This window comes from Saccopteryx bilineata, chromosome 5, assembly GCF_036850765.1.
Source record: "Saccopteryx bilineata isolate mSacBil1 chromosome 5, mSacBil1_pri_phased_curated, whole genome shotgun sequence".
Classification (NCBI taxonomy): domain Eukaryota; kingdom Metazoa; phylum Chordata; class Mammalia; order Chiroptera; family Emballonuridae; genus Saccopteryx; species Saccopteryx bilineata.
The window spans coordinates 85595715-85622561 of NC_089494.1; the positions used below are offsets into that span (position 1 = coordinate 85595715).

Genomic DNA, 26847 nt, shown 5'->3' on the forward strand with positions numbered 1-26847 from the left:
TAGTGTGTCACCGACAGCATACCTTGCAATCATGCTGAACTGGGATAAATGGCTTACATCTGTTGACTCATCCAAAGCGAGAGAAAAGAATGGTGCTGCATTTATGTCCTTCACTTGTGTTGCCTCAATTTGATTTGCCATCATGATGGTACGATTGTGAACAGTTCTTGCCAACAGAGGCATGTCTTTTATTCGTTTGATTATCTTGTCTTTATCTGAAAAGTCGTCAAAAAGTTCATTGGCAACATGAAGCATGAATGTTTTGGCACACTCCCCATCTGTGAATGGCTTTCTGTTTCTCACAATTGCTAAAGCACCAGCAAAGCTAGTGGAATTCCAGTCACCTTGTTGGGTCCAAACACGGAGTTGCTGCTGACTAGATTGCACTCTGCACAGTAGCTCTTGACATGCTTTCTTCCTGCTGTCCCCCGCTGGATATTTCAATGCAAATATATATAGTATGGTGTATGTCAAGTACCACTTTATATTTGACCATTTCATCAATGTAATTTTATCATTGCATATTAAACACACTGCAGAACATGCTCTCTCCACAAAGGCGAATTCCTCTGTCCATTCTTGCTATAAAGTACTATACTCCTCTTTTTTTTCTTTTAGCCATCTTCTTCTTCAAAAGGGTTTCTGTAATTAGCTAGCTGACTACTTGATTAAAAGGAGGGAAGTTTACTTCCTGACCTCACAACGACCCGTGTACGTTACTCATTATCCAATAAAAATTTGGTGTTGTCCCAGAGGACAGCTGTGATTGGCTCTAGCCACCCGAACCATGAACGTGAGTGGTAGGAATTGGATTGTAATACATGAGAATGTTTTATATTTTTAACGTTATATATATATATTTTTTTTTTTTTTTTTTTTTTTTTTTTTTTTTTTTGCTATTTTCTGAAGCTGGAAACAGGGAGAGACAGTCAGACAGACTCCCGCATGCGCCCGACCGGGATCCACCCGGCACGCCCACCAGGGGCGATGCTCTGCCCATCCTGGGCATTGCCATGTTGCGACCAGAGCCACTCTAGCGCCTGGGGCAGAGGCCAAGGAGCCATCCCCAGTGCCCGGGCCATCTTTGCTCCAATGGAGCCTTGGTTGCGGGAGGGGAAGCGAGAGACAGAGAGGAAGGCGCGGCGGAGGGGTGGAGAAGCAAATGGGCACTTCTCCTGTGTGCCCTGGCCGGGAATCGAACCTGGGTCCTCCGCACGCTAGGCTGACGCTCTACCGCTGAGCCAACCGGCCAGGGCTAACATTGTATTTTTTAATTAAAGATTTGTCTGCGAGCCAGATGCAGCCATCAAAAGAGCCACATCTGGCTCGCGAGCCATAGGTTCCCGACCCCTGGTTTAAGCAGATACTCTTCAGGAGGAAAAGGAAATTAGACAAGTCTTTGACTCACTCTTTCTAAAATCAATAAAGTAAACATTAAAACAAACAACCCATCAGCAGATACTGGACAGTTTAGATAAGGAAGTACAATCAGGAAAGATTCTTTTAATATTACTTTTTCTTGAATCACTTTTTGTTTTTCAAGTACAGTTGACATACAGTATGATAGTAGTTTCAGGTGTACAAACCAATGATTAGACATTATATAACTTAAGTGATCGATCATCCTGGTAAGTCTCATACTCATCTGACACCATTCATATTGACTACATTCCCTATGCTGTAATTTATATCCCAATGACTATTCTGTAACAACTAATTTATACTTCCTAATCCCTCCATCTTTTTTACCCATCCCTCCAACACCCCTTGTACCTGGCAACTGTCAAAATGGTCTCTGTATCTACGAACTTGTTTCTGTTCTGCTTGTTCATTTATTTTGTGTTTTAGATTCAATTGTTGCTAGATATGTATTTATTGCCATTTTATTGTGGGGATTTTTGTGGGGGTTTTTTGAGAGAGAATGAGATTGACAGACAGGGACAGACAGACAGGAAGGTAGAGCGATGAGAAGCATCAACTCATAGTTCTGGCACCTTAGTTGTTCATTGATTGCTTTCTCATATGTGCCTTGACCAGGAGGCTCCAGCCGAGCCAGTGACCCCTTGCTCAAGCCAGCAACCTTTGGGCTCAAGCCAGTGACCATGCGGTCATGTCTTATGATTCGGCACTCAAATCGGCAACTCCATGCACATGTGGGTGAGCCCATGCTCATGCCGGCAACCTTGGGATTTTGAACCTGGGTCCTCAGCATCCCAGGCTGACGCTCCATCCTGTGCACCCCCCCCCCCCACCTGGTTGGGCTGTTGTTCATATTTTTTATCTTTATTTATTATTTTTAAAGAAGACCCTTTAACATTTCATGTATTACTGGTTTGGTGGTGATGAACTCCTTCAGTTTTTCCTTGTCTGGGAAGCTCTTTATCTGTCCTTTGATTTTAAATGATAACTTTTGCTGAGTAGATTAACTTGGTTTTAGGTCCTTGTTTTTCCATCACTGGGTATTTCTTGCCACTTCCTTCTGGCTTGCAAAGTTTCTGTTGAGAAATCAGCTAACAGTCTTATGGGAGCTCCCTTGTAGATAACTAACTGCTTTTCCCTTGCTGCTTTTAACAGTCTGTCTTTAATCTAATTGTGATGTGTATGGGATTCTTTGGGTTCATCTTTTTTGGGATTCTGCACTTCTTAGACTTGTATGTTTTATTTCCTTCACCAGGTTAGGGAGATTTTCTGTCATTTTTTTAATATTTTATATTTTAAATTTTTAAATTTTTTCTGAAGTGGGAAGCAGGGAGGCAGACAGACTCCTACATGCACCCAACCGGGATCCACCCGGCATGCCCACGAGGGGGTGATGCTCTGCCCATCTGGGGTGTTGCTCAGTTGCAACTGTAGCCATTCTAGCGCCTGAGGAGGAGGCCATGGAACCGTCCTCAGCGCCTAGGCCAACTTTGCTCCAATGAAGCCTTGGCTGCAGGAGGGGAAGAAAGAGATAGAGAGAAAGGAGAGAGGAAGGGTAGAGAAGCAGATAGGCACTTCTCTTATGTGCTCTGGCTAGGAATCGAACTCAGGACATCCACATGCCGAGCCGACACTCTACTGCTTCTGTCAGTTTTTTAAATAGGTTTTCTTTTCTTTTTAGTTTTTTATTCAGTGAGAGGAAGGCAGGCAGAGAGACAGACTCTCTCGTGTGCCCTGACTGGGATCCACCTAGTGAGCCTACTAGGGAGTGATGCTCTGCCCATCTGGGGCATTGCTCTGTTGCTCAGCATCTGAGCTCTTCATAATGCCTGAGGTGAAGCCATGAAGCCATCCTCAGCACTGGAGGCCAATTCACTCTAATCGAGCCATGGCTACAGGAGGGGAAGACAGAGAAACAAAGAGAGAGAAGCAAGAGGGGAAGGGGTGGAGAAGCAGATGGGTGCTTCTCTTGTGTGCCCTGACTGGGAATCGAACCTGGGACTTCCACATGCCGGGCCGACGCTCTATTGAATCAACCAGCTAGGGCCTCTATATCCTTTCTTATGCTTATCACTTTGTTGATGTTCTAAGTTCCTTTAGCATCCTTATTACCAGTGTTTTGGACTCTCTGATAGATTGTTTGCCTCCATTTTGTTTAGTTCTAGTCTATCGAAAGTTTTCTGTTCTTTTATTTGGGACATATTTCTTTGTCTCTGCATTCTGGCTGCTTCCCCGTGTTTGTTTCTATGTATTAAGTAGAACAGCTATGTCTCCCAAACTTGGAGAGTGGCTTTGTCTAGTAGACGTCCTTTAGGGCCCAGTGGCATAGCCTCCCCAGTCACCTGAGATGGCTGTTGCAGGTGTGTTCCTGTGTGGGTTGTGTGAACTATGCTGTTGTAGTTGAGCCTTGATTGCTGTTGGCATCACTGGGAGGGATGATGCCCAGGCTGATCAGGTTTGAAGGCTGGTTGCCACTAGAGCAGAAGAGGTGCTGTTCAGGAGTTGACCCTGCGAAGTAGGACTTGCTTCAGTGGAACTTTGGTGCTCACTGAGTTCGCCGTTCAAGCGTGTCATTTGTAGAGATGTTAGGGATGTACTCTGGAATAGTCTGAAGCTGTCCACCAGGTATGCTGGCTCTGGGACCTTCCGGCAGATGCAAGGTCAGCCACTTCCTGTGCCCTACCTGGGGCCACCCAGCATGAGCTACATGGTGATATTCACATGGCTACTACTTGTACTGGGCTTGGAGGTGCCAGGAGAGGGCCACACTGTGAACCAACTCCAGATGCTGCTGGTGCCGGGTCTGGGGCCACTTAGCAAGAGGTATAGGTAGGCTATGCAGAGGCCAGTTGCTGCTTGTTTGAGAGATTTTAGAAAAGTCCAAAGCATAAGGCAAGATAGGCCCTTTGTATGGAAAGGCCACAGCTTGGGTGGGCCCACAAGTTGGGTGGGGCTGAGTCTCAGGGGATCACCTGGGCAGGGGGAACAGTGTGAGCAAGGTTGATAGAAACTCAAATAGGCACTCACCAGTCAGCTTTGTGGGTCTCAGAAGGGACCAGTAGCCTCTGCCAGCACTTTTGTCTGACGGAAAGGTGCCCTCCCCAGCTCTTGCCCTGATGCCTAACAAACCAGTTTCTCCCTGTATATCTCTGGTTCCTTTCACGCTGCTTTCCCACTGCTGGAGGTCAGAGGGAGTGAGTCTGAGGAAGTTCATGCATGGGTCTTTTAAGAGCTGCCTGGGGCTGCAACAGCTCTCTGTCTCGCTCAGCCACAGTTCCCACTGGCAAGCCAGGAGTCATGGGGACTTCTCTTCCTGGCTCTGAAACTGTGGACTAGGGGTTCTGGTCTGGGGAGAACCCTCCAGAGCCAAGGTATCCTTCCGCATGTGGGTGTGGGACAAGCCCGTTCCGTGGCTCAGCCTCTCCTACCAGTCTCCATGTGGCTTCTTCTTTCAATTCGTAGTTGTAGGACTTTATTCAACCACATTTCAGGCGGTTCTAAATGATGGTTGTTTTATAGTTTTATTGAAATTTTGATGTGGTTGTGGGAGGATTTGAGGACTGCATTTACCTCTGCCGTCATCTTAACCGGAAGTCAGGAGATTCTTATTTAAGTACTTTCTGTATGCCGAGTTCTGTGTCAGATACTAAGACTTATGCAATATATAAGCCAGTTCATGTTTTTGAGTTTATGTTTTCTTGAAAATTCTGATGTAAAGAACTTTACTGAGGAATAAAATAGAAATAGAATCAGGGTTGCAAGGAACAGCTGTCAGAGGGAAGGGGAAGAGGGAACAGGATCAAAGAGGTGTGAAGGGATTAGCCAGATGATATATATATAACACATAGGTACAGCCAGCAGGGTAGCAAGTTCCAGAGGGAAAGTGGGGGATAGAGGTCGGGAAGGGAGGACGAGGGGTGAAATGGGGATGGAAAGAGACTTTGCATGGGGCGGGGGGGGGCAGTCGATAGGGTGTGTTCTATAGAGGGGGACACTTGAAACCATGTCAACACAATAAATTAAAAATGTAAAAAGAAGAGCACTTTCAAATGAAATTCATCAGTTAATATCAGTTTTATTTTAAATTGACATTAGTAATTAGAGAACTGTTTTCTTTGGAAGGGTAATTGTGAGTTTTTTTCTTTTTTTAATCATTTTTAAATTTTTCAGTTACAGTCGACATACATTATTAGTTTCAGGTGTATAAGCCAGTGATTACACATTAGAAAGCTTTGTAAGTGATCATCCTGCTAAGTCTTGTACCCATTTTGTACATTTACAGACTGTCTCAGCTTCTGCCAAGAATGGTACGTCATCAAACAAACACAAAGAAGATGAAGATATAGCTAAAGGTAAGTCATCAAATACATGTAACTTAGTGTTACTGGAAACAGAACAACTTATTGAAAGAAAAATTATAATAAAACTGGCTACACTTCTAGTATTTTACTTAAGATCTAGTCACTAGTAGGGTCTGAAAAGTAAGGAAAATAATTGACATAAGATTAATGCATTATCTTTGTCAATAATATGTATTTAATGTCCTACTTTTGGAGAGCTTACATTTCACCTTTCTTTAATAATAAAGTTATGAGTCAAGCACAGAAGTATATGCTCAGACTTCTGTATGGAAAGCTACCCATATTATAATGTCACAAGCTGTTTGCTATAAAAATAATAGCTTCTGTATATGACAGACTGTTATAATCAGGAATGAGCAAAACCTTTATTTTTAAAAATGTCATGATTTTCTGCCCCTCAAGAAAGTTAACTGCTTGCAGTCTAATTGGACAAATAAAATACTCACTTGATTTGTTCTTATTATTATATTACCTAATATTTTCTCTTAAACTTTTAAAAATCAGAATTAATTCAGGCTACCTTTTTTGCATTTTAATTTTTCATCCTAGCTATTGAATTATCCTTGCAAGAGCAGAAGCAACAGCACACAGAAACAAAACCCTTATATCCTTCTGCAGAAGTTCAGTTAAATAATAAAGGTGCAAGAAAAGTGAGAGCTTTATATGATTTTGAAGCCGTTGAGGACAATGAACTTACCTTTAAACATGGTGAAATTATTATTGTTTTGGATGACAGGTATGTTTTAAATCTTTCTTTCTAGAATATTTTGAAGTTAAGGATAATATCCTTAATTTAGAATCTTGGATATGCAGCTCTATGACTTTGGTGTATCATAGGACCTTTTCATATCTTAATTACTTTTTTCTAAAATAAAACTAAAAAAAGTTAGACTCTGTAACGTGATTTTCATTGTCAAGTTTGGTTTTACTTTCTATTTTGGATAAAAGATGTATTAAATGATGGTTGTTGATTATCACAGTTGGGAAACAAATATTGAGTCATCTGAATTTATTTACATTGGGAATTTGAAATCCAAAATTACTGGCAAATCAATTTTAGGAAGAAATAATAGCTGTATTACCTTTGATCAAAGCAACCAAAAGCTATGCTTGGCTCCTCCCTAATTCAGTTTTAAAAACCAATTCGATACTCAGCTGTCCCTCACAACTTCTCTATCATTTAAGTTGTAATGAAGAATAGATTTATCAATATTGGGCCTAAGTTTAGTCTTTTTTTTTTTTTACAGTGACATAGAGAGAGTCAGAGAGAGGGATAGATAGGGACAGACAGACAGGAATGGAGAGAGATGAGAAGCATCAATTATTAGTTTTTCATTGCAACACCTTAGTTGTTCATTGATTGCTTTCTCATATGTGCCTTGACTGTGGGACTACAGCAAATCGAGTAACCCCTTGCTCGAGCCAGCGACCTCGGGTCCAAGCTGGCGGGCTTTTGTTCAAACCAGATGAGCCCGTGCTCAACCTGGCGACCTCGGGTTCTCAAACCTAGGTCCTCCGCATCCCAGTCTGACGCTCTATCCACTGTGCCACCACCCAGTCAGGCCTAAGTTTAGTCTTTTCTTTGCTTTTAGAAGAAGTTGATTAGCCTGACCTGTGGTGGCACAGTAAATAAAGCATCAGCCTGGAATCCTGAATTTGCTGGTTCAAAACCCTGGGCTTGCCTGGCCAAGGCACATATGAAAGTTGATGCTTCTTGCTCTTGCCCTCTTCCCTCCTTCCCTCCCTCCCTCCCTCCCTCCCTCCCTCCCTCCCTCCCTCCCTCCCTCCCTCCCTCCCTCCCTCCTCCTTTCCCTCCTTCCTCTTTTCCCTCCCTCCTTTCCTTCCCTCTCTTCCTCCCTCCCTCTCCTCTCTTTCTAAAAATGAATAAAAAGAAATTTTTTTTAAAGATTGCAAATGCATTTGGTGTGCATTATAAATAGCTTAGTAAGGATAGCTGGTCTAGGATATTTTAACCCTTTAAGTAGTGAGTTATTTTCATGCTCACTGACCCCCGGAGTTGAGTTTTTTAAAAAAATGAAATTAGTTCCAGTTACACTTTTATTAACCTAAAATCATGTGTTTGTTTGATAACCAGTTTATGGAAACAAGAAGAACATACATTGGCCTCTTTTTAATGTTGCCTTATCCATGTACGGTGGTACTGTGGATGGTCAGGAGGCACAAGGACGTACATGAACGTTTGTACTACTTAAAGGGTTAAATGGATAAATACACAAAAATGGTTTTACTGTGCATCGGTAAATATTGAGAAACATATAATAGGCTCTGTTTATAATAAAAAAGGAATGAGGACACAGTTCTATTCTTCTAAAACCGAGAATAAAGAAAGGAAGTTAACATTACTGTAGAGGTGATTGTGTGGAATGTAGAATGTGAATGGCATAAAAGAGGCATGTTGGTGTCCAGAGGAGAGCAGGTTTGCCTGCGGTGCGGGCATCTGGGAAAGAAAAGGCTTATCCAGATTTCACTTCAGGTGAACTTTGATTTTGACAGGACAGGAAAAATTTTGCAATAATTGGTAATAGGAAAACAAAAGTCTCTTAGGCAATCAAGATAATACTGTGTTCACAGAAGTTTTTTGCCTTTTAAAAAATCAGCATTTGGAATGGAGCACATGACCCCTGAAGGAGAGGAGAATAAATAGCTATGAAGGTGAAGAGGTAATGTCTGAGAGGTCAGGCTTCTGAGTGGTTTTACTTAGAATATTTACAAAATAACTTAGCTTTACACTTCTGATACTCTTATACAATTATATTAAACACATTTATAAAATATATGAAAACTAAATAGTAGTTGCTCTGAGGTTCAAATTTTGAGCATTACTTTTATGTAATAAGAAATTTTTCTAAAATAAATTGTTGCTCATGAGGTAAATACAGTACTGATGACTGGCACAGGTACGTCATCACTGTCCCCAGCAGGTCTGTATTACCCTGTGTTGTGATAACTGAGTCCCTGAGTTTTCTCCCTTTCCCTTCCCCTCCCCCTTCCCCTCCCCCTTCCCCTTCCCCTTCCCCTTCCCCTTCCCCTTTCCCTTTCCCTTTCCCTTCCTCTTTCCCTTCCTCTTTCTCCATTCCCTTTCTCCATTTCACTCCTCCAATTCCATTCCATTTATTTTCAGTGAGAGGAGGGGAGGCAGAGACAGACTCCCACATGTGCTCTGACCAGGATCTACACAGCAAGCCCACTAGGGGCGATGCTTTGCCCATCTGGGGCATTGCTTCATTGCTTAGCAACCAAGCTCTTTTTAGTGCCTGAGGTGGAGGCCATGGAGCCTTTTTTTTTTTTTTACAGAGGCAGAGAGTGAGTCAGAGAGAGGGATAGACAGGGACAGACAGACAGGAACGGAGAGAGATGAGAAGCATCAATCATTAGTTTTTCATTGCGCATTGCAACACCTTAGTTGTTCATTGATTGCTTTCTCATATGTGCCTTGACCGCGGGCCTTCAGCAGACCGAGTAGCCCCTTGTTGGAGCCAGCGACCTTGGGTCCAAGCTGGTGAGCTTTTGCTCAAACCAGATGAGCCCGCGCTCAAGCTGGCGACCTCGGGGTCTCGAACCTGGGTCCTCTGCATCCCAGTCCGACGCTCTTTCCACTGTGCCACTGCCTGGTCAGGCCATGGAGTCTTTCTTAGTGTCCAGGGCCAACTTGCTCAAATTGAGCCATGATTGTAGGAGGGGAAGAGAAAGAGAAGCGAGATGGGGAGAGGTAGAGAAACAGATGGGCGCTTCTCCTGTGTGCCCTGACTGGGAATCAAACGTGGGACATCCACACACTGGGTGATGCTCTATCACTGAACCAACTGGCCAGGGCCCCCTCCCCTCCCCTCCCCTCCCCTCCCCTCCCCTCCCCTCCCCTCCCCTCCCCTCCCCTCCCCTCCCCTCCCCTCCCCTCCCCTCCCCTCCCCTCCCCTCCCCTCCCCTCCCCTCCCCCTCTTTTCTCTCTCTCTCTCTCCCTCTCCCTCTTGCTCCCTTTCGTTTTCTTTCTTTTCCTTTCCTTTCCTTTTCTTTCTTTCTCTTTCTTTTTTTCTTTCTTGGGAGATAGACTCATGCATATACCCTGACCAGTATCCACCCAGTGACCCCAGTCTGGGGCCTATTCTCTGCCCATCTGGCACCATGTTTGCAACTGAGCTATTTTTATCACTTGAGGTGCAGGCTCCAAGGAGCTATCCTCAGTGCCTGTGGCCAATGTGCTTGAATCAATTGAGTCATTGCTGCAGGAGGGGGAGAGAGAGAGGGAAAGAGAAGGGAGAAGGGTGGGAGGGGTGGAGAAACAGATGGTTTCTTCTCTTATGTGCCCTGACTGGGAATTGAACCTGGAACTTCCACACACCAGGCCACTGAGCCAACTAGCCATGGCCTGAGTTTTTCTTTTGTACCTCTGTGAGTTCTTCATATATGTGTATCCCTTGATGTCAGTTGGTGTTTGTGTGGCATGCAATACCTATTAGAGTCTACAGCAGCGGTTCTCAACCTGTGGGTCACAACCCCGGCGGGGGTCGAATGACCAAAACACAGGGGTTGCCTAAAGCCATCAGAAAATACATATTTATTATACAATACATCCGATGGCTTTAGGCGACCCTTGTGTTTTGGTCATTCGACCCCCGCCAGGGTCGCGACCCACAGGTTGAGAACCGCTGGTCTACAGGCTTGCAGTGACTGAAGGGTTCTGTTATTGTGCTGCATGTACTGTTTGCACTGATGTCTAATAAAGCACAAGTTCATTAAATAACTTAGATTTATGCAAAAATATTTTCAGTTGAGACTTATCAGCTTGTAAAAAGGAACTTTTTTCTTTGTAACTGCTAAAAGAACTCAAGTTGAATGTGATGAATGAAATGTATTTTTTTTTAAATTGCCCTCATTTTAAAGATTATTTAATGCAGACTTAAATTTCCATAGACATGCTCATCAACATGTATAAGTTACTGTTGTCACTCTGAGTGATTGGTTATCATTGCAAGATTTTAAACACAGAGGTAAACTTGGTGACTAAAGTTAAGTGGCATTCTTAGGTTAAAAGGAGGTCTAGATCAGTGTTTTTCAACTGCCAGTCTGAGGACTGGTTTGCCAGAAATTGCCTGCCGATCTGCAAGAGTTAGCCATCCTGATGTTACGAAGATTATAGACCCAGTGATCTTAGTCAAATTTGTTTGTGCTCAGAGTGATTTTTTGCCTTGGTGGTCTCTGAAATAATTCTCCAAATTTCAGCACTCCCCAAGTGTAAAACGGTTGAAAACCACTTATCTAGATGACCCAGAATATGACTGTATTCATTGTATTTATATTGCTGGGGAAAATGAAAGCATAAAATTAAAAAATTTCACATGTAGAACTTGGAAAAGTCCCTTGAAAATACAGCATTCTTGTATGTAACATTAAGAAACATGGAGGTGATAGAAAAGGCACACATTTCCTATTAACAGTATAGCAAAAAAGCTTTTTACTTTCTCCATGTTTAGCTTTATCTCACCACTCCTCTTTTTGTTCTCTATGTACCATTTTAAATAATTAAGTGGAATTCTTGCAGTTCCAAAAATGTCATGTTGTGATTAGACTTTTGTGGTATTGTACATTTGGTTCTCTCTGCCTGGAAAGCCCTGTTAAAGAAGCAAATGAATTTAGAAAAGAAAAGGAACTTTACTTGCAAGGAAGGTTGTTAGCAAGGGAGCTGGGATTTAGAAGGATAGGTTTCCCAGATTAAAAAATAAAACAGGTAATATAAGAAAAGGACCTCCTCAAGATTACCAGGTTTTCAGGTTTACTATTTATATGTTTGTGGTAGAAATAGCACTCTTCTCACATGATTATCGTATTCATAAAAGACATTACTTAGCTTCAGTCATTGTTGTAAAAGTTAGCAAATACATTGGGGGGGTATTTTTCCAAAGTTAGAAGTGGGGAGGCAGTCAGACAGACTCCCACATGCGCCTGACCGGGATCCACCAGCATGCCCACCAGGGGGCGATGCTCTGCCTATCTGTGGCATTGCTCCATTGTTGCTGGAGCCCTTCTACCGCCTTAGGCTTAGGCCATGGAGCTGTCCTCAGAGCCCGGGCCAACTTTTGCTCCAGTGGAGCCTTGGCTGCGGGAGGAGAAGAGAGAGACAGAGAGGAAGGAGAGGGGGAAGGGTGGAGAAGCAGATGGGTGCTTCTCTTGTGTTCCCGGACTAGGAATCGAACCCAGGACTTCCACACGCTGGGCCGACGCTCTACCACTGAGCCAGGGCCAGCAAATACATTGTTTTAATTAAGAAGACAGAGACCTAAAATGACACCAAGTAAATTTGTTTTTTGATTACCTCGGTGTGCAAAGTATTTTCTTTCTTTGTACTTTTATTTTCTTGCTTATCCATACATAATGGAGAAGTGCATTTTATTTCTATCCCTCATTTCCTTTTCCTCCTGAAGAGCGCCTGCTTAAACCTTCAAACCCATGCCAGATTTAATATCCTCTGAGAAGCCTTTAAACCTTTCTCTGCCTTTACCATTAAACTAGAAGGTCTGTCTTGGTGCTGCTATAGCTCCCTGAGTATAAGTGATAGCACTTCTCATATTGTATTGTAATTACTTCTCACATATGTCTCCCCTGCTAGTTGAGTTGGTTCTGAAGAGGGTCAGCACTTCCCTGGGTGGGAGGAAGAGGGAAGGAGAAAAGAACCCCTTAAGGTAAAGCAATGTAACATGTTCTTAGTTGGTAGGAGAGGTTGGTAAAGTTGAAAAATACTATACTAGAGTTTAAATTTCTTGAGGTTAGGTACTGATTCTTAGTCACCTTTTTAACTTCAGTGCTTACACTAATGTCACTTGCCCCTCCTTGGTGGGCTTTCATAAATGTTAGCTGAATAATCAATTTGTTGAAGGTAGTTTATGTCTCTTACGCTTGCATCATTTTTCACTCAGCTGTGACGTACTATCTTTCTTAACATAAAAATCTAAACATAAATGCTGGAATAAAAATGTTCTTAATTATCAAATGGCTTATGTAAAACTTCAGTGCCAAAGTACGGGTACCTTAATTGTGGAATGTAAAATTGAACAATATTTTTTGTTGTTGTTGTTGTTGACAGAGACAGAGAGAGAGATACATAGGGACAGACAGACAGGAATGGAGAGAGATGAGAAGCATCAATCATTAGTTTTTTGTTGTGACAACTTAGTTGTTCATTGATTGCTTTCTCATATGTGCCTTGACTGTGGGGCTACAGCAGATCGAGTAAGCCCTTGCTCAAGCCAGCGACCTTGGGTCCAAGCTGGTGAGTTTTTTTGTTGTTGTTTTGTTTTTGTTTTGTTTTGGTTTTTTTTGGAATTTTTCTGGAGCTGGAAACGGGGAGAGACAGTCAGACAGACTCCTGCATGCGCCCGACCGGGATCCACCCAGCACGCCCACCAGGGGCGACGCTCTGCCCACCAGGGGGCGATGCTCTGCCCCTCTGGGGCGTCGCTCTGCCGTGACCAGAGCCACTCTAGAGCCTGGGGCAGAGGCCAAGGAGCCATCCCCAGCGCCCGGGCCATCTTTGCTCCAATGGAGCCTTGGCTGCGGGAGGGGAAGAGAGAGACAGAGAGGAAGGAGGAGGGGGTGGAGAAGCAAATGGGCGCTTCTCCTATGTGCCCTGGCCGGAAATCGAACCCGGGTCCCCCGCACGCCAGGCCGACGCTCTACCGCTGAGCCAACAGGCCAGGGCTGAACAATATTTTTGCCATTAACATTTCATAGAATCAACTGTTTGTCAATGGAGAGCATACAGAGCTGGATTAGGGCTGGAAGCAATCATCATGCTTTGACATAGCATTTGGTTGTTTTCTTTCCTTTTACACTTCATCAAGGACTTTGCAATCGTGGTTGGGAGGGAAATTATCTCAAGTTAGTGGGACCTCTAAGGAAGGCTACATATAAATTTGTTAAGTTCAAGTAAAATCCATGCATCAGTTTCACAGGTTTGGGTTTTCTGGTGTTATGTAAAAATTTCCCTAAGTTCAACTTTCCTTTTTAAAATGGAAAGTTCAGCTTCAGAAAGTGTTTGAGAATAAGAGAGAGAATTTCTCATCCTATGTGAACATCAGCAGATATCATACCTTGGAACCATCAATATATGTTATTTTCTGGTTTTAAGAATTTGGGTAATAAAGTTCATGCCTTTATAGTACTTTTTTTTTTTTACAGTGAAGTTAATTTTTATTAAAATTAAAGCACCATTGGACCTCTTAAAATTACACAAAGTTACTTGTCTCAGATGTCCTGGTCACAATGAGCAAGACCTTCACAGAGAAAGATATCTGTGATCTGATTGGCTAGCATTATTCTCACTCAGGAACATGAGCCACTAGCAGATAAATTATGACGTAGTAAATTGTCTTTGTTGTACTTTTAAAATGAAATAATGTTTCAGAATCATAGAAGTTAATTTATCATTAAGTTTCATCTTTAAGAATGCCTGCTCAATAAGTCACATTTTTGGAAAGGAATAGATCAACTTATCATTATTTTCATATTTTATGATTATCTATATAGAAAGTCCAAGACTATCAATGCACACACTGAAACTAGCAAGAGTTCATCAAAGTTGTTGGATACAAATTCAACGTATAAACTCAGTGTTTATGTTTTACTTTAATCACAACTATTTAGAAGTAATAGAAAAATATGCCATTCTCTATAGTAACAGAAACTATAAATGATCTGGGAATAAATAAACCTAACAGATATATAAGGCCTTTATATGGAAAAAAAATTAAATTCTTTGAAAGATATAAAGGCATATAAATATATAAGTGAAGGGAGATACCAGGTGCTTGGTGAAGAAACATTAATGTTATAGATATAATTTTTCCCATAAAAACATAAATTCACTGCATTTCCAATTAAAATCCCAAAAGAACTTTTTATAGAAAACTTGAAAATATTTTAATATTAATGTAGAACTGCGAACATATACACTAATAGAGAGGGTACTTTCCCTGCCAGGTGTCAAGACATGTTAGTAAGCTGTAATACCTAACTGTATAGATTTCTGCAATGGAACGGAACCCAGAAATAGGTTCATGAGCAGAGAGCAGCTTGCTCTTTGAAAAATAGGATATCCTAAATCAGTAAAATATATATACATATATATGTGTGTATATATATACAGTAAATTTTACTGGGGTGAATGGCTCTATACAGTACAAATAAAATCTGATTCAGATTCACACAGTATATAAAATTTCATTCCAGATGAATTAAAGATCTAACCATGGGAACGGGATTAAAAAAACTAAAACTATTAAATACAAGTTCATAGAGGAGATTTAGGAATTAAATGATAGAGATAAGATTTCTTTAAAAAAAAGTATGTCATAAAAAAATAGCTTGTTAAATCTGGTAACATGGAACAAAAAACGCAGAATAAATGAAACCATAAACATGTTAAACTAGACTTGACAGTTTGAGAGAAGGTGTTTTCATAATGAAGGTCAAATAATTGCTATTAAAATAATGGAAAGAACTACAGGTCCATGAGAAAGGATAAAAGACCCAGTGGAAAGGCGAGGGAACATGGACAGAAGACATGAACAAGAAGTGTACAGAAGACGTGATCTGAAAGGCCAGCAAACTTGTAGATACTCGGGAAGTGCAAATGAGCACAGGAAATGAAATAGAGTTTCTCTCTTCTCTGATATCAAGTGTTGGTTGCACAGTTAACACGCATGATGGTAAATGACATTCTCACACGTTGCTTAGGGAAGGAGGATGGTGAATTGCCATCACTCCTTGAGGGAGCATTTGGCAATATCTTCTTAAATGGGAGATGCTTATATCCAGTGGCCCAACAAGTTCATTTTTGTACACAAGCCTACATTACATGTGTCCCCCAAATCTACAGTGATCATTACCCCATTTTTTGTAATGATGAAAGACTGGAAACTGTATGGGAATGGATAAATTAAATATGCCATATTTGTGTGATGGAACTTTGATTTAAAAAGGATAAACCTCTGAATAAAAGAACTGAAAGTATTAACATATAAATTTAAAAAGATCTATAATGATTAACATCTATATAGAGTTTGCTTAAAAATATTTGTAAACCCTGTCAGGAAGGCTGCATACCAGCTTTGTGGTGGTGGTGTGGTAGGGTGGCTGTGGGGTTGTTGATAAAGAGGAATTCTAGTGTTATCTATAATCTTTAATTATTTTAAAAGCCTAGAATCAAATGTGACCAATTGCTAATTGGTTCTAAATGTCAGTATGGAAATACCGTTTGTTTTATTTGTGCTTTTCTGTATCTTTTATGGAATTTAAGAACTTTTAAATATGCTTGGATGTGAACTAGTATTTTTCAGAGTAGGGTAAATTTATTTTTATTTTAATTCATCTTGACACAAATGCACCAAGTTATATAGGCACAAATGACATTTTAACACTGTATTTTCAGTGACGCTAATTGGTGGAAAGGAGAAAATCACAGAGGAATAGGACTCTTCCCGTCTAATTTTGTAACAACTAATTTAAACATGGAGTCCGAGGCAGGTAAGTTAAATCTTAGGGAAAATGAAGTTTATTAAAGTCCTTTGTACTTGAATTTCATGGTTCAATTTTGAAAATAAAAGTAAATTGCCATTTAACTCTTGCTTTAAAACATTTATGGGCAGTACAATTTAACCCTACCTCTTACCAAATTAAGTGGTTAACTTATCCAGGTCAATTCCAAGAATTATTTTATCTTGATATTTTAAATCCTTTTTAGAGATAACATACATAGTTACATGTAAAGCATAAAATAATCTGTGACCATGTAAATATTTAAGTCAACCTAATTATAGTTAAGAGGCAGTTTGTGTCTGTCCAGTACAAAGAATACCAGTTTTACTTGTCATTGAACCCCAGTATGGAAGGAGGGGTGGTGGGGATGAGGCTGGCTGACAAGTGCCGAGTGTGATTACAGGGTTAGGACTACTCCTAAGTTTTAGACTTTTCTCTTCCTTGACTTGACCCTAGGCCACTCCAGACAATAACATAATGTAATCAAGACAGTCGGTTCCTTTTCTCAGGTTTGTAGCTACGGACAGTCCCCTCAGCTACTGTCAAGCGAGCCAGGAAAGCTGCTGTTTGTTATGGGATAGGGAGGGGCGGGGAACTGAAGGTAAAGAGTGATGGTGGTGATCAGCGCTAAAAGACTCAGTGGTATTTGAGCAGTCCTGTATCAGGTATTTTGCTAAGTCCTTTGTTTACACTGTGGCCCAAGTCTGTGAGATAGGTACTTTTGTAACTGTTTTACAGATAAGGAAAGAGTGAGAGGTTATGTAACTAGTCGGTGATAGAGCCGGGATTCTAGTCAGTCTGTCCTTAAAGTGACTTGTTGCAGGACATGTTGCTGGTAATCCTTACCCATTCAAGAGAACTTAAATTCAAAGCTCTGTGCATTGTATATAATAGCGATTTTTAACCTTTTTTCATCACATGAAAAATTTTTTTCACACAAACTAATTTTTTTTCACATAAACTAAATTACTAAAATTCTGCAGCACACCAAAAATATTCTTTTTTGCTGATCTGACCAAAAAAATAGGTATAGTTTTGATTCATTTATACAAGACAGCTACTGTTGTATTGGCTGTTGTCATTTTTTTATTTGACAATCTAAGAGAAAAAGAGATCAGTGCTCCTGATTAAATAGCAGGTATTTCATGTTTTGAAGATTCTTGTGGCACACCAATTGAAAGTCGCTGGTGTATTACATCCTCTTTATGTGGTAGAGTGATGCATTCAGTTAAAATGAAGTTGAGCCTGACCTGTGGTGGCTCAGTGAATAAAGCATTGACCTAGAACGCTGAGGTCGCTGGTTCAAGACCCCAGCCTTGCCTGGTCAAGGTACATATGGGAAGCAACTACTACAAGGTGATGCTTCCCGCTCCCCACACCCTCTCTCCTCTTTCTAGAAATCAATAAGTAAAATCTTAAAAATAAAATTATAAGATGAAGTTGAGAGAGATGAATACTTATTTGTCTACTAAGTACTTTAAGTACTTTGCCACTATTTATAGTTTTTATTCCTCTGGTTCTCTCTAAATTGTTATGAAAATTTGAGACACAATTTTTAATAACTTGATAGACCGTGCTAGAGGATCCCATATAGCAGTTTCCCCTTGGCTAGTCTGGAGAGATTGAGCTGTCGTTTTAAAAGTAAAAGGTATTCTGGGTTTTCAGTATATCCTTATGTAATGCTGAACTCTGCTCCTTAGGACATATTTTTATTTAAAATATTTGGCTAACTGTGGAGACCTGAAGAGCCTTTGGTTATACAGAGTTTTATTGTAAATTTTTTTTTTAGCAAAATTTACTTTATTTAAGTATAGTACATTATAGAAATACTTCAATTAATATTTAAATAGTTTTGGGGTATGTATATGTGTAAATTACTTTTCAACCATCTCTATATGGAACAGTTTTTTGTTTTGTGTTACTTTACTATAGGAAAGACTTTTTTTATAGCAAGGAAAGAGTGTGGAAGGAACTCATAGTTTAATTGTAATTAGCCAATTACATGATGCTCTACTTTCTAATATATTCATTCACTCAAGTGACAATACTCAGTTTTCCAGAAAATGCCAATAATGACAGTTCCCAATAATATTGCTTGCTTGTTCCACTGGAATGTAAGTTCCATCAGGGAAAGTATTCCTGTCTGTTTTACTCAATGGTGTATTTCCAATGCCTAGAAAAATGTCTGGGACATAGTAAGGGAGCTAAGTAAATACTTGTAGAAAGAATGATTGAACCTGTGTACTAATGTATGTTGATTATGAAATGTGACTATTGTGCTATTTAAAGGGTTTCCTTTTCTTATGGATAATCACGGATTACTTTTAAATTAATGACTAAAATACCAAAGTAAATGCTGAGGAACTTAAAGTTTATTTTGTTTTCATAGCAGCTGTGGACAAATTGAATGTAATTGATGAGGAGGAGGAAGAAATTAAGAAATCAGAGCCTGAGCCTGTTTATATAGATGAGGTACAGTCTTTCTTTTGTTTAATAATTAAATTATCAAGACTTTAAAAATGTATTATCCTTGAAAATGTTTGGAAAGAGTAGTTTCTTTGTTCATTGAAATGAAAACTCCTGGTGAGTTTTCAAAGTAGCCTGTTGTTTTTCAGGATAAGATGGACAGAGCCCTGCAGGAGCTCCAGAGTGTAGATCCCACTGACTCGAAACCAGACTCCCAAGACCTCTTGGACTTAGAAGGTACTTAGTAACTAGCAGAGATTACTTTCACGTCCTTGAATAGTTTAATTGTATAGAATGCCTTAAATTTCTTTGCCTGTGTTTGTAGAGATTAGAACTCTCTGGTGAGAAGTAGATGATTATAGTTACACAGTAAACATATTACTTGGAAATTGTTATAAAACTGTCTGTCCTGTTCAGGAAGTAAGTCTTTGTATTTCTGTAAGCCCACTAATGCAATTAGCTGAAGATTTACTGTCCAAAAAAAGGGACAGAATTAGAAATAACAGCATATTAAATTAATTGAGTCAGAATGTTGGAAATTTTTATTCCTGTTTTAATTCTCTTATATCGTAATTTAAAGGTCAAAATTATATATAATCTTTATTAATTTTGTAATATAGTCATCTGATGCATGCTGGTGTGTCTTTTTAGTCCCTTAAAATTTTGAAACAAATGGTTTTTATGCCTTTAAAAAAAATCCTTTGAGAAAAACATCTGTGGTAAATGGATAAGCCTTTTTAAATCTTTTAATAAAAGAAAAGTAAGTTTAAGAACATGTAATATTGTGGTGTCATTGTATCAGTGTTTACATTGGAAATACATGTGTTTAATTTTGAAATGGCTTAAATAAATGGGAAAATGTTCATATCTCATCTGTACTTAACTATATTTGTTTACACTGACTCAGGGTCATTTTACTTACCCAATAACAGTTTTCTAGGTATTTGTAAGATTTTGTGGTAATTCCACATTTCACAGGCTGTAAAAATACTTTCAGAGAACATAGTGGGGTTTTTGTTTTTTGACTTTGCCTTTAGTCACATGATATTAATATTGATGTTGAATAGTATTAAAATTAGGTCTTTTATAGTCCTTTCTCTAGAATAAACTTAATTCTTCTTATATAATGCATGGTGTTGTATAGTTGTGCCCTGTTGTTGAAAATTGTTGATACTTACTTAAACTGGTTTAAGTTTAAAGATTTTAAAAATGTTTTTGTATTTGCAGATATCTGCCAACAGATGGGTCCAATGATAGATGAAAAACTTGAAGAAATTGACAGGTGAGAGTCTTTGTACAAGGAATAACCAGTAAAATTTTCTTATGTTTAGTTATTTTGGGCAGAATTTTAAATTTGGGAGTTTTTATGAAGCTGTTCAATCTATTGAAATTATTTCTTCATTCCCCAGACTTTTACAAACTAACAGCAAAGTGAGATTTTTATTTTGGTAACAAATATATTTTCATGTAGAACCACAGCTGGCCCCTTGCTCTGATGGTGCCAGTCTCCATTTTCTTACTTGGGCTGGAATTGAGCGATTACGAGGAATGAAGAAGAAATTAGTATAGAGTACAAAATTAAGACAGGGATCTTAGACAAGTGCATTGTCTTGTTATGTGATGGGAATTAGTATTTGAAAAACTTGTAAGTGAAATTTTCCTTTTATTTGTGAAGCTAAATCCAGTGCACATATTCTTTTCTTGTTTTTGTTTCTTGTATTTCTGTTGTGCTTTTAATTTCATTATCCCACCTAGTCTTATTCTTTCTTAGTAATAGCAGCAGTACTAACAGATAGACTCTCAGAATTTTGCGCTTTTTACTTAGTTTTTCCCCTTTTCTGTTTCTCAGAGTTTTCTCTCTAAAGTCAGAGGGAGAAGCCATAGTGAATGAAGACAAAGTTGAGGCTTAGTGTTCTATTGTCATCCCTTTCTAGATTCTGATAATTGAAGTCCTATACAAAATAGTGCAAGAACAACAGGAACTGCTTATCTGCCTTTACCCCAGAGAAAGGCAGTAGCAGCAAGGTATTTTCTATCACAAAAGATTATAATCTTTGTTCCATCAGGCATTTTAAATAAATTCTTTGTATTTTCTACAGAAATGAAGAATAAATCCCTGTTGTACTTCTGAAATGATGGTGTAGTCTCATTACATTTTATCGTTCTTATGTTGGAGAAGCATTCTCTGTGTACTTACACATCTGCTAGTTTGGTTTCAGTGCAGGGATGTTAATGGCCAATGAGTAATCAAACTGGAGAAGAAGCCTATGGCTAATTCTTAGTCACACTTTTCTTAGCATGGACACTAATATCTGAAGCTTCCTGTATGGTCTACAACGGATATTTCTGAAAGTAGAGTTTGACCTACCTCATACAGTCACACATGCAAGAGAGGAAAGAAACAGCATGATTTTTTGTTTGTTTGTTTCAGATATAACATTACAACAGAGGAAAGGTGACAAATCTTGATAGATCTCAGCCCAGGTCATTTATTTGATAGCCCTATGTCAGTTGCCTGCCTCTGCCTCTTGTCACTTGAGCCCTTTTCATATCTGTAAAAAGAGCTACATTTAATAAACAGGCTTGTTGGGCCCTGGCCAGGTAACTCAGTTGGTTCAGTGTCATCCCTATCCGCCATGGTTGTGAGCTCATCCCCAGTCAGGGCACATACAAGAATCAACCAGTGAGGGCATGAATGAATGAAACAACAAACTGTATTGTTGTTTCTCCCGGCCCCCTTCCTTTCTCTCTAAGATCAAAAGAAACGAGAAAAGGGCTGTGGGATGGCTTAGGCCAGATAAAGTGGCCATTTACCTTATGAACTTGTCAGTTGCAGGGGGAGTTCCTTATTACTCTTATGGGAACTGACAAAAGTGTGCCAAGTCAGAAGGAATTCCTTGGGCAAATTTAAGAATTCTCTTATTTGAATTTGTTTTTACACAATAAGGTATCTGGTTTCCCTTTCTTAAAAGAAATCAACAAGTAAGAGCAGTAGAGACTAGTTTTGTAAACATTTTCATTTTTATTTTCAAGGATAATCAAATGTTTTTAGCTGATCCTTTCATGAATATAAGCAAATGGAAATATGTGTGATTTTGTGAATGTTTTTCTTTCAGTCATATTGTATTTCATAGCAGGCTCTGGACCTTGCCAGAGTACTTTCTTCTACTAAGATTTTTAATTAAGGCCTAGACCTGTGGTGGCGAACCTTTTTATATCATAAAAACCACCCACTTTTGCAGTGCTGGTCAACCTGGTCCCTCCTCCCCACTAGTGGGCGTTACAGCTTTCATGGTGGGCCAATTGCGGCGCTGTTTGGTTGCTCCGCTACTGCCCACCATGAAAGCTGGAACGCCCACTAGTGGGCAGGAGGGACCAGGTTGACCAGCACTGCAAAAGTGGGCAGTTTTTATAAAAAGGTTCACCATCACAGGCCTAAACTCTTTCTAAATTGAGAAGTTTTTCTTCTTTGTAATTGAATTTCCAACAGAAATCTGTAATATATGGAACAAAATTCTCCTAGCACCAAAATTATAAATTGATTGCATTTGTGAGATGTGGAAAAGATTTTCACTAATTTTATGAAGTCATATTAACTAGTTAGTGTAAGAATTAAATAAATCCTCATCTTGTTTTCCCTTTGTGCATATTGCATCATACAAGGTGTGGCAAAAGTAGCTGCTGTCAGAGTACACGAAATGGGAGTTATAGCATTGTTTTTCATACAAACAACTGTAACCCCTCTTTTGCCCAACCCTCTATATAAAGAACCATTTAAATATGAATAGAAAATGTACTAGATTTAAAAAATAATTTGTGTTGCTAAATGATTTTAAAAATAATTTGTGTTGCTAAATGCTTAAAAACTTTAGAGTATTAAGGTGCTTTTCTTCTGAATCAGGAAGCACTCAGAATTGTCTGAATTGAATGTAAAAGTCTTGGAGGCTCTGGAACTATATAACAAATTGGTGAATGAAGCACCAGTATATTCCGTTTATTCAAAGCTCCATCCCCCAGCACATTACCCACCTTCATCAGCTGGCGTTCCAATGCAGGTGAGCATTCCAATGCAGAGAACATTTCTCAAAATTAAAAAAAATAATAATTAAAAAAGTTTTAAAGCAAAATATTAAAATTCCGTGATTTAAAAGTAAAATTTTAAAGCTCATTTTTGATAGTCAAAAAGTATTGGTTAAACAATGAGTGCTCACCAGGACAAATTAGGTACTGACATTTCACAAATATATATACATCTTAGTTCCTATTTATTTATTTTCATCTTAGTTCTTTTTAACATGAATAAATAGAACACTAAATATATGAGGGGATTTCTGGTTCTTCATATGCTTTTGTAAATATAAAGCATAAATTCTTTCAGTGAATATAGGTACCTTTTATAAGCACAGAGTACAGACCCTTTGATTTAGGACACTGCCTGACATATCCAGAGTCCCCCACCTGACGTGCAGATGCTGTTCCTGTTGCTCAACAAGCAAGGGTTAACATTGCTGCCAAGGTGTCGGACTTGCGTGATTATTAAAAGGCTTAATGAGCTTCCTTTGTTCTCAAATTATGTTTTATATGTTTTTCTTAGATGCAGGATTTAAGTTGTTAAACATCCATGTATGACGAGGATGTGATGCAGGCCTGTGGATGCAGGTTCAGTAAACTACTCATGAACAGCATCTTTTTCCAGGTCTCACACCTTCTCTGTGTTGCCCAGCTGAAGTGAGCACTTCATTTGTCCATTTCTAGTATTCTGAAGCCTTTTTAAAGTTTCAGCCAGGTAGCGATTGAATTCAGAAAAAACTCTGATGAACAAAATTCATGTTAATTTATGAAAACTAGTATGTAAAGGACTATGTGGAGATATCAAGAAAAAAAGATAGAATGTGGGTGCATAATCTAGATGCCTTAACATAATTGTTAAGTAGAAAAAGAATAGTTACTATGGTAACTGTCACATCAGACAAGATGCATTTATCAAATATGCTATGCCCTGAACTTTTGAAAATGATGAAAGAGTCATTACAAATGAGGGTAGAAAGGATTTCTGGGTGCAGAAGACATCTGGAGTTTATTCAGCAGTACTTCTGTTTTCAGAGTTATTTGCTGCTGCTGTGAAAAATGGAACAGAATAGAAATGCCCGCACCATTGTGTAATAGCATTACATTCTCTATTTCTTAGCATGCCTGTAAAGGGCTGTCATTCTTTTGTCAAGATTTTTTTTTTTTTTCATGGCATAGACAGAGTCAGAGAGAGGGACAGATAGGGACAGACAGGAAGGGAGATGAGAATCATCAATTCTCCATTGTGGCTCCTTAGTTGTTCATTGATTTCTCATATGTGCCTTGACCGCGGGCCTTTAGCAGACCGAGTAACCCCTTGCTTGAGCCAGCGACCTTGGGTCCAAGCTGGTGAGCTTTGCTCAAACCAGATGAGCCCACGCTCAAGCTGGCGACCTCGGGGGTCTCGAACCTGGATCCTCCGCGTCCCAGTCTGATGCTCTATCCACTGCACCACCGCCTGGTCAGGCTCTTTTTTCAAGTTTTTGTGTTTAGTTATTTACAGTCTGCATTTTGTGTTGCACAACTCACTTATTTAAAAAGTTAACTTTCTATCACTTTGATTCCTCACTTCTGTCTACACTGTTCACTCATAGCAGCATTTGACATATTCAAAGTTCCTATTCTAACTTGAGAAAACCTTGGAGTAACACACTCTTGTGTTTGTGAAGGCCACCAGAAGGGGCCATTCCCACAGTCTCAGCCTATTGTCAGTGAGTTGTGACATGTTTGCTAAGGAACTGATATGATTTAACTTAATACAGTTGATTTGGCATTTTTAGCAGTGTAAGTTTTCATGTCAAAGTGATTTTTGCTTTAACATAGCTTAGTTTAAAACTGGAGTGATGATCTCTATATGAGATTTATTAAACGTGTGCATTGTTTTGAATGCTCTATTTGGTAGACAGATGGTAGATCTTGTCCTTTTATGTTACCCTGAAAATTAAGTGGGGAACACATAAATACCCAAAGAGACTTAGACAGCTCTGGCTGATGGCTGGTTGGTTAGAGTATCGTCCCGAAGCGCAGAGCCCCAGTCAGGGCACGTACAAGAACAGATCAACATTCCTGTCTCTGACTCTGACTCACTCTCTAAAATCGATAAAGTAAACATGAAAACAAACAAAGAGACTTAGACCTTTTTCTCTTTTCTGAAGATACATCTTCTTTACCCACAAAATTACTCTACACTTTTGTCCTGTCCTGAAGGCAGGAAGTAAAGGAGACCTGCCCAGAGAGGGCCTGCATCCCGCCCTGAGACCATTTCTTCACCTTCCGCTCCTAAGTGTCATCCTTAGGAAGGGGTTGACTAAGTCATCCTAGGATGGAAGGTGAAGGTCGTCATTCTGATGGCTGCCCCTGAAGGGAGTAATAGGTTTTCTGTGGCTCTGCAGCAAGACACATTACCTGGGTGGATTCCAATCTACTACCTAAAAAATACACTTCCTCCATTCCTTTCAACCCCCTGCAAAAGAAAAGAATAACCAAATAAATCAAATTCCCACCGACTTGGCACTGGGATTTGGAAGCTCTCCACTTTCTATACTCTCGGGTGAATGGGTTGGTAAAACCAGATTGCTCCCCAAAGAAATATCACATTTTATTTCACTTAAGTCTTTTAAAGTTTTAAATACATTGCTAGGCACATGTTTGGGAATTCAGGGAGTCAACTCTTTTCTCTTCGGCTTATAGACATACCCAGTTCAGTCACATGGTGGAAATTATATGGGTCAGAGCATTCATCAAGCTACTGTTGCCCAAAGCTACAGCCTAGGACCAGATCAGATTGGTGCCCTGAGAGCTCTGCCTCCAAATGTGAATTCCTCAGTGACAACACAGCCTGCGCAAGCTCCGTATTTAAGGTAAGTTTTGGGGAGCTGTGTTCATTTTATAATTATGTAAATTAAAATTTCAGACTTTCAGAAGGAGAATAGACCCTTCTCTTTATAATAGTGCCATCTTTTATTACTGAGACAAGGTTATAAAACTGCCCATTCATAATTCCATGAAATCAGAATGATGCTCTTAGCTCTGCTACCCATACTGAGATCATTGCCCATGGCTTATAGTCTGGGTCCCTGGAACAAAGTAAAGCTGTCTCTTATAGGGACCAAGCCCATGATATATGTACTTTAGCAAAGGTATACCATCGCATTGTGCTGTAATCAGCCTGGCAGAGTAGTCCCAGACATATTGCTTTGTATGCAAGCCTAAAAATCAGAAAACTGTTGTTATTTTGACTCTTAAAGAAGTATGTTGCCTGACCTGTGTTGGCGCAGTGGATAAAGTGTCAACCTGGAACGCTGAGGTTGCCAGTTCGAAACCCTGGGCTTGCCTGGTCAAGGCACACATGGGAGTTGATGCTTCCTGCCCTACCCCCCCTGCTTCTCTTCCTCTCTAAAAATGAATAAATAAACTAAAAAAAAAGAGAGGAAGAAGTGTGTTTGACTTGTAGAATTTGTGGTCTGATTTTTTGTACTAACACTTCTATTCTGAAAATCATGTGTAAATCTTGTCATCTGTTAACTTTGCTTAGCCACACAAAATGTTCATTCAATATAGTCATGTGTAAATGATCTCTGAGGTCTCTTCCCACACTTAAATTCTATAAGTATAAATTTTAGATATCTGAAAGTTAAATAAACCTGTTCATATTGTTCAATTAAAATAAAAAATTTTGTTACCTTGGGTAACACTAAGAATTATGGAGAAGAAACAAGTAGGGTAGACATTAATCTTCCTATACTGTAAGCACTGTTTTCGATGTGATTTAAAATTACATATCTTTTAAAATAAATTATGTACTTACAGGAGCAAACAGAAGTCCTGCAATTTGGTGTGATTTTTCAACATAGTTTTGTTTTGTTTTAAATAGAATGCTAATAAGTAAATTATAGGTCAAGACTGTCTTGGTCGATTCAGGGTCCGTGTGGAGCACACCATTCTCCCTGCCTTCATGAATTTGTTAGGGAGTTAGATTAGAGTG

At 39.6% G+C, this 26847-nt stretch overlaps 1 protein-coding gene across 3 annotated transcripts in view; it reads left to right on the forward strand.

Moving 5' to 3' along the window:
• STAM2 (signal transducing adaptor molecule 2) overlaps nt 1-26847 on the forward strand; it is a 53935-nt gene that overhangs the window by 24365 nt on the left and 2723 nt on the right. For 2 of the 3 annotated variants that reach the window (XM_066280008.1, XM_066280010.1), the window contains exons 6-13: nt 5702-5771; nt 6330-6516; nt 16222-16316; nt 18718-18800; nt 18944-19031; nt 20022-20076; nt 22696-22849; nt 25554-25723. In XM_066280008.1, coding sequence (XP_066136105.1) covers nt 5702-5771; nt 6330-6516; nt 16222-16316; nt 18718-18800; nt 18944-19031; nt 20022-20076; nt 22696-22849; nt 25554-25723 — 902 coding nt within the window. The remainder of the gene's footprint in view (nt 1-5701; nt 5772-6329; nt 6517-16221; nt 16317-18717; nt 18801-18943; nt 19032-20021; nt 20077-22695; nt 22850-25553; nt 25724-26847) is intronic. The other variant, XM_066280009.1, reaches the window with a different exon arrangement.